This window comes from Puma concolor, chromosome B2 (genome assembly GCF_028749965.1).
Source record: "Puma concolor isolate L17-30 chromosome B2, mPumCon1.1.hap2, whole genome shotgun sequence".
Classification (NCBI taxonomy): domain Eukaryota; kingdom Metazoa; phylum Chordata; class Mammalia; order Carnivora; family Felidae; genus Puma; species Puma concolor.
In genome coordinates, this window is record NC_141671.1 from 58704820 (window position 1) to 58722598 (window position 17779).

General features: G+C 38.5%; 1 protein-coding gene across 1 annotated transcript in view; it reads right to left on the reverse strand.

The window, feature by feature from the left end:
* LOC112861989 (EGF-like photoreceptor maintenance factor) overlaps positions 1-17779 on the reverse strand; it is a 320134-nt gene that overhangs the window by 121581 nt on the left and 180774 nt on the right. Inside the window, exon 5 of the mRNA XM_025925163.2 lies at positions 12295-12467. Within this exon, the coding sequence (XP_025780948.2) occupies positions 12295-12467 (173 nt within the window). The remainder of the gene's footprint in view (positions 1-12294; positions 12468-17779) is intronic.

Consider the following 17779-nt stretch of genomic DNA (forward strand, 5'->3'; position numbering starts at 1 on the left):
GTGGAAAAAAGAGGTGTTGTTCCTTTGCCATCCGTATCTAAGAATGCTTTGAGCAACACTTCTTTTCAATTTTACCAAGTAGCACATTTGGGATACAATAATTTCTAAGTTTGTTCTTTTAAAAGCTGATTCTTTGGAAACAGGCTTTTGTCAGGGGGATTTTTTTTTTTATCAAGTTATAATTAGACTTTGCTTAATACACCCATAAATTTGTAGCCCTTTGTGTATTGCACAGGTGTTCTGATATTCTCTTATTCCAACAGGGCAAGTGTTGAATAACCAGGAAAGCTTTTAGATGTTGGCAGAGAGGCACCTTAAGTCCTTTGATTTGCAGGATGGGAAATTGTGTAATTCCCTAATTACCATAACGCGTGGGACAAATGGTTGTTGAGGTTTTCCGTTTTCCTTTTGCTACACTAATTTATATTAAAATTCAGTAGCTCAAAATCCAGGATGCTAATGATGCACTTTTCTCAAAAGTATTTGTTTATTGCAACAAGTAATGGAGGAGAGAGGTATAATGGAGGCAAGAAGCAGGCGGCACTGGAAAAGGGTTTTACAGTCCACAAACAAAAAGACCTCTGAAATCTATAATTCTTAAACATTCTGCTTTTAAAGCTTACACGGGCAATCAAACTTAAAATGCAGAGGATACAGCTATCTCAGGAAAAAGCAACTCCACCATGGTTAAGATAGCAACGCTGACAAGTACTTAGGGGGCTCATTCAGCAGGGCAGCCACAGTGATATTCCTTCAGGAAAGCCCCCTTTGGTGGTAGCTGTCAACAAGGTGTATGTTAAGCCATCCACCTGGAGACTGACAGGGATACACTCCAACAAGCAGAATTATCAACCACTCATGCTGATGACAGCTTTTCTTTCTCTAGAGCTTAAAGTCTTGGGGGCAGAAAGAGTCTCGCTTTGACAATTTCAAGTGGATTTAATACACAAGAACAAAAAAGATGAGATTCAAAAATACCCTTGGCCCCTTTAGGATGGCAAAGAGAATTACAAAATGTCATTTTGGAGACTGAATCATTAGGAGCAATATTTAGATTTGCCCTCTGGAAAAGATGGGATGCTCCCTGCCAGGTGTTAAGTCATGGATGAAAATTGGAACGGGCAGTAAAATGCTGACTTTCAAAGAGCCATATTAACTTCACAAGGCACTAGTGATGCTCGAAAGTTACTGACAACAGCAGAGTCAGGAAAGAGTTAATTTACTCCCAGAAAATCCCTTACTTAGGACCAATGTGCTTTCATTAGAACAAGGGAATTAAAAATACACCTCCATTTGTCTATTGTTTAGCCCGTAGGAAAAGCACCTTAATTTAAAATATTTTAATAGGTGGGCTTTTCCAAGTTAATTTTTTTTTTTACTCTTCAAATTACAAAATTTCAAAAATGAATAGGAAGTCTAGTTCTTAGTAATCCCTGTAACATGTTCTACTTACAAAAATAAGGACTCAAATAGCTCTTTGGGAATTATTGTTCACATTAAATAATTCATACATTTTGAGACATAAGCATACCACTGATATTGGATGTGTAGAGCTCCTTTTTGCAGTTCACGTTCACATTCACATTCACATTCACATTCACATTCACATTCACATTCACATTCACATTCACATTCACATTCACATCCACCTCCACATTCAGGGTTTATAATGTCATCATTAGTACCAAACTGGGATCATGACTTGATTATGTAAGACTGCTTACCCTTACCTTTGGATTTATCCTTTATTTCTGAAGAGTAGGGATATGTTAAGGCAAGAGAAAGTATATGGAATGCTCAGTATTGTGGAAAGCATGTATATGTTGGATACATTGGATACTCTTAACACAACAGAGGTACACATGCAGTCAAGATTTGGTTACAAACTATAATTAATTTTCAGAAATATTCCCTTTCTCCCTCTACTTTTTCCTCATTATTCCCCCATTTAATCTTCGTTTCACAAACGCATAATGATAGGAATCCCAGACCACATAGGCCAAGTCTTTTAATCGTACATGTAGGGCATGAGAGCATTGAAATGATCAGTTTAATTATTTTGACTAACCATTTCTACAGTAATTGATATACTTTCTAAAAATGCTCCTTTGATGGATTAATATGTTTCTCTAAGAAATTATTTATCTGAGTTGACAAAATGATATCTCTAAAAGTGGCATTCTTTTCGGCTTTACTTAATTGTATCATATATGTGAAATGTAACTTGCAACTCCCCCATTTTATGAGTGGGAATTCATATTAACTGATCATGTGATTCCTTATCAAAGTTGGATAATATGCAGGACACTTACAGTGTTGAAGGGTCATCATTTGCTAAAAATACAAAGAAAAAAAAACAAGCATCATATCATTTGACTCACTGAGAAAAATCAAGAAAAAACAAAACCCTAACTGATCAATGCATAATATAATTTTAAGCACTTTTCATTTTTATTACATTACAATGCATAAAAGGGAGAAACAGCTCCCACTTAATCTTATTCTGCATAGTTTAGGTCTCAGTGGCCTTATGTGACTCTGTTTGGGAATGCCTACCACCAATGAACACATTTCCATAAAATGGCTCTGTGGCATATGCACATTTAATCCTTGACTTTCTATAGTGAGATTGCTGCTGGTATTAGCAGAAGCAGTAGTGACTCTACTCCTGCATCCATAGTCTTCTTACTGTCTTTTCCACAGCTCAGTTACCATGAGCTTAGAGAATGCAAATTTAAGTAAATTTAATTGTATTGGGGTGAGTGGGTGGTTTTAATGTACTTTAAAAACATAAATAAACAGATTTTGAATATGCCACTCCATTGTTTTAACAATATAAGCCAACTGGAACTATATAATAAATTTTACATATTAAATATCCCAGACCTGTCTTTCTTTTTCTTTTTCTTTTTCTTTCTTTCTTTCTTTCTTTCTTTCTTTCTTTCTTTCTTTCTTTCTCTCTCTCTCTCTTTCTTTCTCTCTTCCTTTCTCTCTTTCAGAGAGAGAAGAGAGAGAGCACACAAGCAGAGGAGGGGCAGAGGGGGAAGGAGAGAACCTCAGCAGGCTCCACATCCAGCACAGAGCCAGATGAGGGCTCCATCTTACAATCGTGAGATCATGACCTAAGCCAAAATCAAGAGTTGGACACTTAACTGACCGAGCTACCGAGGCACCCCCGACCCCCAAACATTTCAACCATAATTTGAAATCAGCTTCTCTAAATTAATTCTATGAAATCAATGTAATTAACAAAAATGTCAGGCCGTGTTTGAAAGGGAAAGGTCTCTAAACTTTTTAGATCATGGCTCATATATATTATTTATTTAAAATTGTTGTTAGTGTATTAATATACTAATATAATATGGACATCATAAAACACAGAAGTAGAAATTCAAAGATTGAGGTAAAAAAAGAGAACTAATATTTTCTTCCAATGCCACAGTGGAGTATACATATACCACTTTGGGAGCAACTCCAGTGTATTCTATGAAAGGCTTGCTCTGTGAGAAAGAAGAGCTCCTTGGCTTAACATTGTGTTATTACAGGACTTCCGATAGACTTCACTGTGCTGCTATACACCTGAATTCCTAAAAAAGGGGCAGAGTACTATATGATGTTTTAAAGAAAGGCTGAAGTCAGAGACATCTGGATTCCAGATCTACCCACCACTCATGAACTATTTCACTTTTGACTGGCTACTTAAATTTTTTTTTTAATTTTTAAATATTAATTATTATTATTATTTTTTTTTCAAGAGACAGAGAGGGAGAGGGACAGACGGAGAGAGAGAGAGAGTCTTAAGTAGGCTCCACACTCAGCATGGGGCCTGACACAGGACTTGATTCCACGGTCCTGGGATCATTACAAAATCAAGAGTCAGACCCTCAACTGACTGAACCGACCACCACCCTGGACTGGTTATTTAAGTTTCCCTATCTGCACAATGGAAATAATGACATACTTAATTGTGTTATTACATGGGTCATGTAGGAAGATGAAGGTAAAGTACTTAGCTGAGGGTCTGGCATATAGGAAGTGCTCAGTAGATGTTGAGTTCATTTCAACAAACTCTTTTTTATGGGTTACCTTACCACACTAGTGTGCTGTGGAACATACTTTTGGAAATTTTCTATATTAGATTATTCATTTATTGATTGTTTTATTGGTTTATTTTTTCAATTTGATAAATACTTATTGACCAGATCCCAAGTAATAGTCATAATAGTAGTAGGCTCAGGGTAACAGCTTACATGAATATTCTGAAGAACTTTCAGATCATTTTCAATTCAGCAAAAAATTGAGAGCCTACCATCTGCCAGGCAACATTTGCCACTCCACAGGTATGGTGATGGCCAAGACAGATGTGATATCTACCTTTACAGAGCTTACTGTATGAGGGAGGGCTGGTATAATATATGGCCAATATTTAAAAGATAAATACAAAATAGTTTGACCTGACAGAGGGTGAATAAGAGGGCTAGAGGAGAAGGTGGGGGTTTTCCCATGTCAGGTTTGTGCTTTATTTTAAGCAGTTCTTACCTCAGCCTAAGGGAAATAGAAAGCCATTTTCAAGCACAAAGTCATGGAATGACAAAATATTCGAAAAGGCGATGTGAGAGTGTCAGTGGAAATAAACAAGCAAACAAAAAACCCCTTGAACTGAATAACTGCTAATCATCGTATAGGATGGTAGGCAATTTACATCACATACAGGCATCTCCACCCCTGTTTATTTCTTTCCTAACAATCAATAAATTCCATTGCCTCTTCATAAAATGTTGACTTTACAGTTTTTCATGTCGCATATATTTACTCAGACTCTAATCAATTTTCCATTTCTGTGAAGAATTTTTTAATGTGCAACAAATGTGTTTGTGCTCTCCATTGCTTGGTAACTGGCAGGTGCATCCCATTAGCACAGCTCTTAAACTGACCAACCATAACCTGATAGGTGTGGTAGGATCTGACAGTATTCATTTGATACAAAAAAAATTGACTCTTTGTGGGAGGGTCTGGGCTGACAGACCTGCAAAGTTAAATTCTCTGGTGAGCTATGGGATAAACTGCAGAGGGTTACATTTCCACAAATGTCTACAAAATCAACTTGCCATAAATATATTCAGGACAGACAATTCTACTCCTGTGCATAGTCTATCCATTTTAAAGACATTTTTAATAAGCAGGAAATGCTTGTGTTGGTAGGGAAAATTCTGTGAGGTTGCTAAATAATGACAAAGTGCTGGAATGAACAAAAGGAACATTTGGCCTTTACAGTTGAGTATTCTACTGACAGTGTTCCAGAGACAAACAGTTAAGAGTTTGATAGTGAATATTCTTTGTTCTCTGCTTAAAAGCAGATAATATTAGCTGCATGCCTTCCTAGGAACTGAGATGTGAAAATCTACGAACTAATTTAATTTTTCATTTAGTGTGATGATTAGAAATTGGCCCATGAGGGTACTTTTAAAATGAGAGGTAATGTTTCATAAGTAAGATCTAAGATTTGCTTTCTTATTATTTTTCTAATTTGCAAAAATAGTTTTCATTTTGCTGCTTACTTTGATATTTTTTAACACTATTGGAATAATTTTCATACCACACTTTTGCTGGGTTGCAAAATATATTTTATAAAGTTGTAAAATCTTCTAGACTGAAAGAAGAGAAGATACAAAAATCTCATACTTTTCTCTTTCTTTGAGAGGGAATCTAAGGGCTTATGAATAAAATCAGAAATATTTGAGAAAACATATCAGGTTATAAAGTTCAGTGAAAGTGAAACCTTGACACTGATTGTATCAATAAAAATTAGGTTTAGCTACTTATAACAAATAATGTATAACAAAATAATGGAGTTTTTTTTTTTTTTTACATTTATTTATTTATTTTGGCGGGGGAGGGGCAGAGAGGGAGAGAGAGAATCCCAAGCAGGCTCCATGCTGTCAGCACAAAGCCCAACGTGAGGCTCAATCCCACAAATCACAGATCATGACTTAAGCTGAAACCAAGAGCTGGTTGCCTAGCTGACTCTGCCATCCAGGTGCCGTCAAAATAACAGAGGTTTAAACAAAATAGATTATTTCTCCCTCATTAACAGAAAGTGTGATGTTAGACAAACCCTGTATGGTATGGTAGTTTTATGGTTATCAGGAATTTAAGCTTTTTCATGTTTTTGTTTCACCATCTTAGCATGTATTTTCAAGGTCACTTTATGAACCAAGATGACTTCTGGAATTTGAGTCACCTCATACACATTCTAGGTTTAGAATGAGCCTAAAAAAGAAGCAAGGCTGGGGGTCATGCCACTCTTCAGGGGCTTTTCCAGAGGTCAATACAATACTCTAACACTTCTTCTTATATCCAGTTATCATAATTTAATCCTATAGCAACATTGTTTTAAGGGAGGCTGGGACTTCTATTTTATTTTATTTTATTTATTTATTTTTTAATGTTTATTTTTGAGAGACAGAGACAGACAGAACATGAGTGGGAGAGGGACAGAGAGAGAGAAGGAGACACAGAATCTGAAGCAGGCTCCAGGCTCTGAGCTCTCAGGGCAGGGCCCGATGTGGGGCTCAAACTCACAAACAGTTGAGATCATGACCTGATCTGAAGTCGGACACTTAACCCACTGAGCCACTGAGGCACCCCATGTGGCTGGGAAATTTTAGCTGGGTACATTTCTGCCCTCAAAACAATCAGAATGTATTGATAAATAAAGAGGGAATATATTGGTTGAGTGACTGACAGACTGCCAGAATTAATATAATTTCCCAAGTCAAAATACCTTACTATCTTGTTTTTAATAGGGGTGTGTGCATGTGTGTATGTAACTAAATCCAACACCACTCACTGGTAGGAAGCATAATGCCTTTAGAGAAACATAACAGCAATAACTATAGACACGTAAGCAATTTCTAAACCTAATGAAAGACTGTGGTTAAGAAATCTTTCCCAGGTATGTGTACACACACACACACACACACACTCATTTGCTTATAAACACATAGTACTGGTAGTAATTATTGGAACAATAACTGTAACTTTGCTCTGCTAGGACTGCCACTTACATAGATGGAAGAAAGGTGCTAATTCATTGTCAGTGGGTTGGATTGCAGGAGTCCATCAAAGTTGTTTTTTCAAGAACATTCCAGTATACAATAATATATATATTTATTTTAAGTGTTACTTTTTTAGATGTGCCAATCTAACTTTTCCTCTCTACAGATGCTGAAATAGAAAAAAAGGTAAAAGGCGGAGGTGTGAACTTTCCCAGTGAGCAAGAGGAGAGGCAATTCCCTCAGTTCTTAAGGAAGAAAAAATGCAGGACGCTCAAAGGTTGCCTTCAACCCTAAGCAAGAGGAATTACTTTCCTGAGTGCTTTCTTGTGTGGCCACAATCACCCCTGTCTCCTTGTTCCCCTATGGGGTTGGGCTTGATCTTTTAACATTTCTTTGTAACCAGGAGCTGGAAAATATAGAATTTAAACATGGAGAGAAATGAGGGATATTGAGATGGGTTGAACAGCAGGGTAATCAAACAGCTGTTGAGTCGGAGAGAAAAAGCTGGATCATATCAGAGTGGATGCTATCAAAAGAGTTACGAGCTTACATGACAAAATTACATGTACTTGAAATATGCCATTACAAAATGCCAGCCTGACATTAAGCTGCTTTATAGAGGTATCATGTCCTTAAACAGCCTGGTGATTATCTGTATCCCTGGAGCGCTGCTTTCCTACCTGACTTTGTAATACCCCTGGCTTGTCTCTAATCACCATGAAGAGTGTCACCAACTTAGAAAAATTCTTGAAAGGAAATTAATTTTGATTTCTTTTGACATTCTATAGAGTTTTCTTTCTAGAGAGGATGGAAATCCAGCCTTCTTTCCCATAATGACAAGATATGGCATTTCTCTGTGAGTATCAGAAGCCTGGTTTGAACTCTCTTATAAAAAGTATTTTCTGTATGTCCAGTGATGTGTTAAGCAATTTACATGAATTATCTCCTTTAATTCTCATGAACTCTGTAATTTAGGTTCTATTATTAGACCCCTTGAAGGTGAAATACAGAGAGATCAGGTGACTTGCCCAAGATCATACCATAGTCTAGTCAGTAGTAGAATGGGGATTTTAACCTAGTCACACTGATTCCAGGGCCTAGGCTCTTAATCTGCATGTTACACTGCTTTCTTCAAAAGCCACGTTCCACTGAGAGCTGTAGGTGGGGAAGATAAGGTAAATTAAGCCATATTTTTAGAAAAGACAGAGAGGGCAAGACATAAGATAAAGTGTCCCCCTGCCCCCCTGCCTTTAAAATGATGTGGTTAAGAAAACAAGAAGAGATTATTCCTGCATAGAAAGAGGCAACAGGAAGTGTGAATGAGAAGCACAAATGTGGAGAGTAAAGCACTTTACAAAGGAAGGCAGCTGTGAATTTTCCATTTGCAGTGTTTGTTTATTTTGGCTCCCATCACCACTGCCATGATTGCCTCGGAATGAATTCCCCAGTGGAAACATCAACAAGGTAGGAAATGTCGTAATTATATTTTCTATTATCCCCCAAAGAATATATTAGTATGGTAGATATGGCTATAATCTAAAAGAAAAGTGCTATGTAGCAAAGACAACTGCTGATAAAACTAGCTGATTTTTTATCCTCTGGTATTAACACAAAGGCAAAGATAAAAAGGGAGTTTTGGATACTATTCTGTGCCTTTTCTCACGTGTACTTGCAACTGGGCAACAACTATGCTTATCAGTTAGTTCTATGCTTTTCTCTATTGAATAGATACAGATTCAGCATGTTCTAGAGAAATCTCCTGGACATGAGACTGACCAGTGAATGGCTAAGAAATGATATGGGGCACTACCTCATGCTAGTTGGGGGAGTAAAGAAAGCCTTGATGCCTGCTGGATGCAAAGATGATTCCTGGAGGGAGCTGACACTTTGAGTGGGCATTTTCGTGATTGTTTAGGGAATGTTGATATGTTAAGCACTCCTTCCTTGATCCCCAGCTTCTCTGGTGCTTTGGCCTGCCTGAGATGCCTGCAAGAGCTTGCACACTTGCCAGTTTTCTATGGCAATGGAGAAGTGTGGGAAAATTAAGGTCCTGTAGAGCAATCCTCAATCAAAAGGAACCACGAGTCAATGGTTAAATGCTTCTCTCTTTTGTCCCTTGGGGCAGGCAATTCTCAGACTCATTCTATATACTTCCTCATAAGAGCAGACAATTTTGAGACTCATTTTAGATAGTTCCTCATAAGGTCCCAGGAGAATCAATAATAGCTGTCCCTGACTCAATTCCATAAGACACCTCTGTACTGTCTCCCCTTTCCTGTTTTATTCCAAGTCTTTACTACACTCCTGTTTCTTGAGATCATTTCCAAAATAAACTACTTGAATGTAATTCTTTATCCAGGTTCTGCTTTGATGGGGGAACTTAGGCTAATACAATGCAACATCACAAGAGGAGTGATATTTATGGGCTGAAAGATGATGGGGGGGGGATGCTTGTCTGGGGGATGGTACTGGTACTTCACATGGCTTTCTCTACTTTACTAGATCCCTAAATATTGGAATCTTGGAGGGGGTTGGTCCTCAGCCCTCTTCTTCTCTTTGTCTATACCTTTTCCTCAGACAATTTCTGGTTCTATGGTGTTGACCACTGCCTCTATTTTGATGACTCTCCAAATTGTATCTTTAGTCATGACCTTTCTTTCCCCTGAGCCTGAGGATCATTTATCTGATTGCCTACATGTCTTCTCCATTTCGATATCTAACAGGTATCTCTTCCTTCATCTGTACCCAGTAAAACTCTTGTTTACGTCCCAATGATGCCCTATAAAACCCCTGTTATGCCCTCAGTCCTCCTCATGGCACTATAATCTACCCATAGTCCAAACAAATAGAGAAATCTAGATGTTCTTGATTCAGCACTTCTCAAACACTTCCCTGCAAGTTCTATCAGTTCTGTCTCCAGAATAGATCTCAAATTCATCCACTTATTTCCATCTCCACCACCATCATCCTGGTCATAGGCAAAATTCTCTCTCATCAGGGTCACTGACAAAAGCCTTTTAAAATCAATATACTGCAGTCAGAATTGTTTTAACAAATACATATACACCACTTGCCTCTTTAAAATCTTCCAGTGGCGGGGCACCTGAGTGGCTCAGTTGGTTAAATGTCCGACTTCAGCTCAGGTCATGATCTCACAGTTTTTGTGCGTTCGAGCCCCGCATCATGCTCTGTGCTGACAGCTCAGACCCTGGAGCCTGCTTCAAATTCTGTCTCCCTCTCTTTCTGCTCCTCCCCCGCTCATGCTCTGTCTCTGTCTCTCAGAAATAAATAAAAATTAAAAATAAAATAAAATCTTCCAGTGGCTTCTTAAGGCACTGAGAATTAAAAGCCAATAAACCTTCCCATGTGCCTGAGACCCTACATGATGTAGCCTCTGCTCACGTCAGATATGCTTTTCTCTCTTGCTCCATATGCTCTGCTAGACTAGCACCTTTTCATTCTTCAAAAAAGGTAGGTTCTATCTCTCTTGAGGGTCTTCCATTTTTCTGAAACTTTTGCTCTAATAGTTGTTTTCCTGGTTTTCATAGGTCATACTCTGCATTCTATAGGCTTTAGCACAGTCTCGCCCTTTTTGGAGTCGCTCTTATCATGAGCACCTGTCTGGAACAGTACCCTCGCTCCCCCCACCCTGCTTACTCTCTATGCTCCTTGTTTATTTCCTTCATAAATCTTTTCATACACTTTATATTGTGTCTTGAGCCATTTTTATTTTCTTTTAATCTTCTCAATTAGAAGAAAAGCTCCATGAGGGTAGGAATCTCAAATTACTCTGGCACATTTGTGGAATATATTAATGGATAGGCTAACTGTTTTGAGAAATGCCTCTGGATTGCATGTAGGAATTCCTTCTTACCTACAATGAAACAGAGAGTCTAACAAATTTTGTCTAATATTTCTTGTCTCAATAATATATAAGTTGCTGCATCTCTGAGCCCTAATGAGACCAAAAGATAGGAGAAAACAATTTTTTTTTGTAAATATGTGAAGACGTTCTTATAAATCTTCACTTCTTATTTCATGTGGTAAGTCTGATTTTCAACTAGGAAGCAAAACTGATGATTCACCCTTTAGTAATAAAAATTTTTGTGACCAACTGTATTTTTCAATAGCTTGATAGAATGGTTCTATCTAAGAAGCATGAGGTTTTTATTGGAAAGGACAAAATTTCAATTCCATCCAGTCTATGATACCTTTTCTTATTACAAAATGACTTGGCTAACTTCTAATATAACCTTCCACATAGAGAATGAAACTCAGTACTTCTTAACTCCCCTTCTCCCAGCTACATAAAAATCCATTGTCTCAATTCCCTCCTTTCAATACTTTTTAGTTATGAATTCTTTTTTCAGTCATTTCAATTTTCACACCTGTTATATCAGGGTGTGGTGCTCCAACTTTTTGATGAGTCGGAGCAGGTAAGATCTATTTGTTTTGTTGTATACCTGGGGCATAGGGACCTGTGCTCATTTTGGTAGACTTACTCCAGAATTTGGTAACAAATACCACTAGCACCAAAGGGGTAGACTTTGTTTTTAAAAATTTTTGTGGGCAAAATAAAGATGAAACAATTCCTACCCTGAGTTGATAAAATATTAATACCAAATACTTTTAATTATTTCTAGAAAGATTTAAATTGATATTTATTTCTGTATATCAAAGCTAACATTACATTCTTTGGCAAGCTGCTTCCTAAAACAATCTTATAGCATCTTGTACCTTTTTGTAATTTAGGATTTTCTGAAGGAGAGCCACATGGGTATTATTTGTGATTTTGTTTCTTGCTATATAATAACTGTATCACGGGGTTTATTGTCTTTAAACAAAAAATGACTGGTCTACAATACAGAGATCTGTTAATATTGTTGCCTCAGTTTTCCAAAATGACATCAAATATTTTGATTTCATGTATTGCATCTGATTTTCCTTGTTACTCTGAGCATTAGAATGACTTTGAGATTTTATACTACAGAGATTTTCCATAGTCTAACCTCAGGGTAAACTCATTACCTCCTTTGTAATTACACGATGGCTGTGAGAAATACATGCTCAGGGATTAGTCTCATTAACAGGTCTTGTCTCGATTGACTTGGAAAGAACCAAGGAAATGATTAGACATATTTGATCAGTCAGGTGCTGTCCTTGATTTCTGTGAGTGACTTCTATGCTCCTCATCTCCTTTTGCGGTGCTCAATGCTTAATAATCAAATACTCTTACCTTCCGTGCAGAGGAGCCCAGACCTCCCATAAGGGCAGAGGCAGAGGGAATCTATCCTGGATTTAGGAACACAGGTGGCACCGTTTCCACATGGACTGTTTTCACAGGTTGCAAACTGGCACATCCTGCCTGAGTACAGCCTTGGACACTCACAAAACCAGTTTTCACTGTCACTGAAAAGGGAAAAGGAATTATAAAACCAATCAGAAAACAATGATCCTTTACACACAGGTGGATTCGCGCGTGCATTCATTCGGACGCATGCGTGCGCGCGTGCGCGCACACACACACACATAAAATAAAAGCTGCACCTTGTCTTCCTTTCTCAGTGTTTTTCAACTGTGAAGTATTTGTAGCTGTGCACTTCACATTGAAAGCAGATTAGCAGCTTTATAGTTTGCCTGAGGCCAAGAATTCTATTTTAAGCCATCTATTTTTATTTTTGATTTACCTCACCTTTTACTGCGCACTAGGTGCCTTTTTAGGACTTCATTAAATATGTGTGGCGCTGCCTTAGTAAAGTGCTTCAAATGTCTATTAGAAGAAAATGTCTTAGATGCAACCTGCGGAGAATTTCAAGCTGGTGATAAGCTTCCTCCACTGAGGAGAAGTCCTCCAACAGCCACCCTTGAAGTAGCTCACAAAGAAAGGCACAGTGGGGAGCATAATGACTAAACAACTCCCAGGGCCCCAGGCTAGGGTGCCTGTGAAACCAGAGCTGAAAACTGTGCTCATCCACCTGCATGCCTTCTCCAGAGGGGATGGTGACCAGGAATCTGGTGCTTCTGCCTTCCCTGCATCTATTTCCTCCACCTGCCAACCTTTGTTTTTGAGAGAGGTTGGGAGAAGGCCAGAGAGAGAGGGAAAGAGAGGATCCCAAGAAGGCTTTGTGCTCTTAGAGATCATGACTTGAGCCAAAATCAAGAGTTGGATGCTTAACCAACTGAGCCACCCAGGTGCCCCTTTTTCCCCCTTTTAAAGTAAAGGTAGCTCGGGGTGCCTGGGTGGTTCAGTCAGTTGAGCCTCAGACTTCGGCTTAGGTCATGATATCAAGGTTCGTGGGTTTGAGATGCAGGCTTGGTGCTGACAGCTCAGACCCTGGAGCCTGCTTCAGATTCTGTGTCTACCTGTCTCTCTGCCTCTCCCCTGCTCGTGCTCTGTGTCTGTTTCTCAAAGATAAATAAACATTAAAAAAACATCAACAGTAAAGGTACCCCTAGCTTGCCTATGCAGATTCACTCCTCCCCTATTCCCAGTCTATGCTGACGCGGAAGGCAGACTCCCACTCTTGGTGTCAATGCTACCAATTGAGTGCAGGGTGAACACAGGGCCAAAACAGCTGACTGGCTTTTACTGTTGAGGTTGCCATGTAGCTGCTTGTGGCACCTGCCCATTCAGAAGGGAGAGCCTGGCTGAGAATAGAGAGCTGATGCCTGGTAGTGCCAATGTAAGGGACTGGGGAAATGGGATAAAACACGGTGGAAAGAACTTATGTATCAGATAACAGGTAAATCTAGCTTTGGCAGGCGAGGTCTTGAGACCCTCAGAGGCTCTCTCGACTCTTAAGGGGCCAAACACGGGTGACGAATAATTTACTCATTTTATAACTATGAGAAATAAGTGAGATGACTCATTTTCAGAAATACCAAATACAAGCTGTGCTGTCTAGTTAACAATAGGTTTAGAACCTATTGGAAATATGTGCGACCTCCTTCCCCCCACAATGGAGTCCCAAAACCTGAGACACTTCACTTCCTGGTTCTTCTTCCTCCTCTCCATTTCATGGGCTTTGTAATGACCATGGGCCAAAAAACTGAAGTCTCTGTGGCAATTCAGGGAATGTACATTTGTTCCAATCAGACTACTTTTTGCCTTACATGGGCATAGGCAACTTCAGGGTAAGGCTGTAATCTCTGTAGGACTCAGCCAATGAGGAATCAGGGGAGGGACTTGCATGCTTGGAGATAAATTGCCTGCTGTAACTGCCTCAAGTATGCCTGTCCATCAGACACCTGCTCTGGCAAGAACGTTGATTAAAGCCTCCCTTCACTGTGCTCCAAGTCTCTGTGTCCCTCCTTTGATTGGGTTAGTGTGCTTATTTTTCACAATAACTTTCATGGCAACTTGCATAGTATTTTACATAGAGTGGACAAATATAGAATCTCAGGTTTTCAGAAATGGTCCAAAATTAAGGATCAATGCCACTAAGATGGTTATAAAGTACCCTAAAAAACTCTTCTATTTTGGGGCTGTATTACAAAACAAAATTTTGAGGACCCTTGAGCCAATGCTCCTCCTTCTCACCCGAGAATAGTGGTAAAAGCATAGCCAGACAACCTGGAAGGTACAGTGAAAGCACTGGGGAAAGTCACACCTTCTGGTGTGACTTAAAGTGTTAGTTAGGAACTTAACGTTTTTGGGGGCCATGGATAAATCTCATATAATTTCACCTCCACTCACCTAACCTGGAATTGAAAGCTTAGTATAAAGCATCTGTATTCTGGGATAAAGTCTTGGAGTGTAAAACTCTTGAAAGCTGCATTCTGGAAAAACCAAATGAGTCTTTTTATAGTAAAGGAGAAGGCCACATATATGAAGTCAAACGAATCTAAATATTGATTGATATAAGTGCTTTAATCATATAGACCTAACCAGATTTGAAATGCGGAAAGACACTTTTCTGTTAAAAACCGAGGAAAGCACTAATTTTAATCATGTCCTATTGATCAATCAAGCCTCATTTCCTTTTTGCTTTCATCAGGTGTTGGAAGAAGTTGGTTGTTATAAATTCACGTGGAGATGACTAACTGCGTGCATCTGTACATCAGCAGGCAGACAGAGCAGAGAGAGAAATGGAAATTCTATAGAAAACGCTCTGCAGAAGGGGAAGACCACCTTATCTCGCTAACCATGAGCAAGTGTCCAGAGCCCTCTTGTCCATCTTGGCATTCCATCAGCACTTCATTAGAAAGAGTTAGCTTTAACCAACTGAGATGATGATGCCTCCATACATTTCACTTCAAATTGTACCTTCAAGTTCCAAAATAGTTCCTGGAGTGCCAGATATTTCACCAATAGTTTTAATAAAATCTATTTTTGCTACCAGCTGCATTACACCTGGACCCAAAGGCTTCTCCTAGTCAGATCTTGCCAAAGATCCCATTACTAAATCCCAACTTCTTCAAAAACTAGCAAGTCAAATGTGTTTGCTGTTAACTTAACTCAAAGGATACCTCGCCACACCCTGAAGCAATTGGCAATGATGACCAAGAAAGTAAGTGCCCTAAGCCTGAAGGACCTCAGGTAACCTTCCATGTTTGGAACCAGTAATTAAAACAATGTCACCCTCCTTGACCCCATTTACTTTAAATGTTGTAACTTCCTGTGAACTTATTGGACCCTGTATAATTAGATATGGGAGAATATATTTACATGTAATACACTTTTTTAATTTGAAAAAGTTCTAAAAATCTTACCCTTCACAGACCTGTGAACTACATAGAAAACTGTTTTTGCAAGTCTTCCTCTGAGTGAAGTTCTTACCTGTAAACCATAACACCAAATGTAATCCCAATTCCTGTCAACCAATATTTGCTGGGCACCTATGTCATGGAAAGAGCCAGGTACCATGGAATAAATAAGACTCGCTCTGCTCTTGTTTGGGAAGATAGCATAAGTGCACGAACTAATCTTTGTAAAACACAGCACAGGTATGTGAAAAGGGAATTTAGGCAGTGAGCAAGGATTTTAAGGCCTTAGCTCTGTAACATGTGGATTCAAATGTCAATAGCTTCTAAAAGCTGCTCTGTGGACTGGCACCACAGAATGTTACCAGTGAATCTCCCCATGGCTTTTAAAATGCAGATTCCTGTGCTGCCCTTGCCTCTGAGATTTTGATTTAGGAGATGTAGAGTGATGCCCGTGATTCTGTGTTTTAAAAATGTCATCATGTGATCCTGCATAGCTTACTTCCTGCAAAAGTCAGCTCCCTTGAGACAAATTTTCTCACCAAAGTAAAAGCTTGATGGGCATTAGTTACTACTGGGTCTTTAGCAGGATGCCAGGACATTGTAATTTTCTCTTTTGGGGCTACATTTTAGCTTTTGACTAACATATATCTGAAAATACAATATTTATCCACTGAAGTACAACGATTAGAGGGTTTTTATTTTACTAGTGCCATATAGGGTCTACTTTATGTATGTATATTATGTATGTATATTATATGCATATATATGCATGTATATTACACTTAACAACAACACGAAGTAGGAAAACATTCACTCAGTCATTTTAAAGCTTAGTTAAAAAAATACTACCTATCTAAGTGTAAGCAAACATCTGTATATTTTGGCACTGTAACTATTATAGCATACTCAATTACAAGTCACAATATGGTTAGCATATCAAATGACTGTCGTTAAGTTTCTACGGGTATTAAAAATTATCTTTAGAAAATTTAGCTGATTAAAAAAATCAAAAGATGCTGGCTTGAAAAGGATGCCCCTATTTACATAACAGCCAGATGCCTGAAAATTTTCTACAACTAAAAGGACTCCTGCATGTATTAACTTAAAAAAACAAATATCTCTTCCTGCATTCTTTGTATCTAATGGATCATTAGCAGATTTCAAAGTTGACCACCCACAGTGTCAAGAGAGGGAAATTCTCGGCAGGAAAGTGAACAGAAATGAGTCCTTATGAATAATGTCTCTAGATGCTTCTAAAAAATAAAATCACTATTGGCAGAAATAACCCATCTCTATGTATAGGCTCTTCTATTTATAGCACCACAGCACCGGCTTAAGAATGCAAATGAGATCCCAAGTAGCTGTGGTTCAAATGGAACTTTCCTTCCTTTTTCATGAATTTCTGGCACCACAATGAGTCTGCTGATTATAAAGCAATACCCATGAACCCCCTGGCCCAACCCCCAGTCTTGTTAACAGTGTTGAACTCCTTTCAAATGAGTTGTCAGCTCTGTGTGGAGAATCTGTGTTGCAACATCCATAGATAGTTTGCCTCTAGGACAGAGGTGCCTACAACGATGTTATTTCTTGAGGTAAGGCACGCCATCATATTTGACATTTTTCATTTTTTCTTTTTGAAAGTAGCCAAATGTGAAAATAATAGAAAAAAAATGCAAAGCAAAAATTATCTTAAGGCGGCCTAGAAAGTGACCTTAAACATAGTCTATATAATATACCCTCAGATGGAGAGCTCAGGGAAAATGTCCTTCAGCTTTAGGGGCTTTTATCTTTGATTAAAAAGATTTTATTAAGGGTAGAAACAAAGAAGTTGAAAAAGGATATGAGCAATAATAAAGTTATAGAATCACATGTAAAGAGATAATACACAAAATAAGGGTAATTCACAACAATATAAAATATTTTTGTCTCCTCATGTTCTAGGATCTGTCCAATTCAATCCTGTGGCTATTTTGTGAAGGGAGATTGAATTTATGTTATAATCTCTCTTCCCCTAC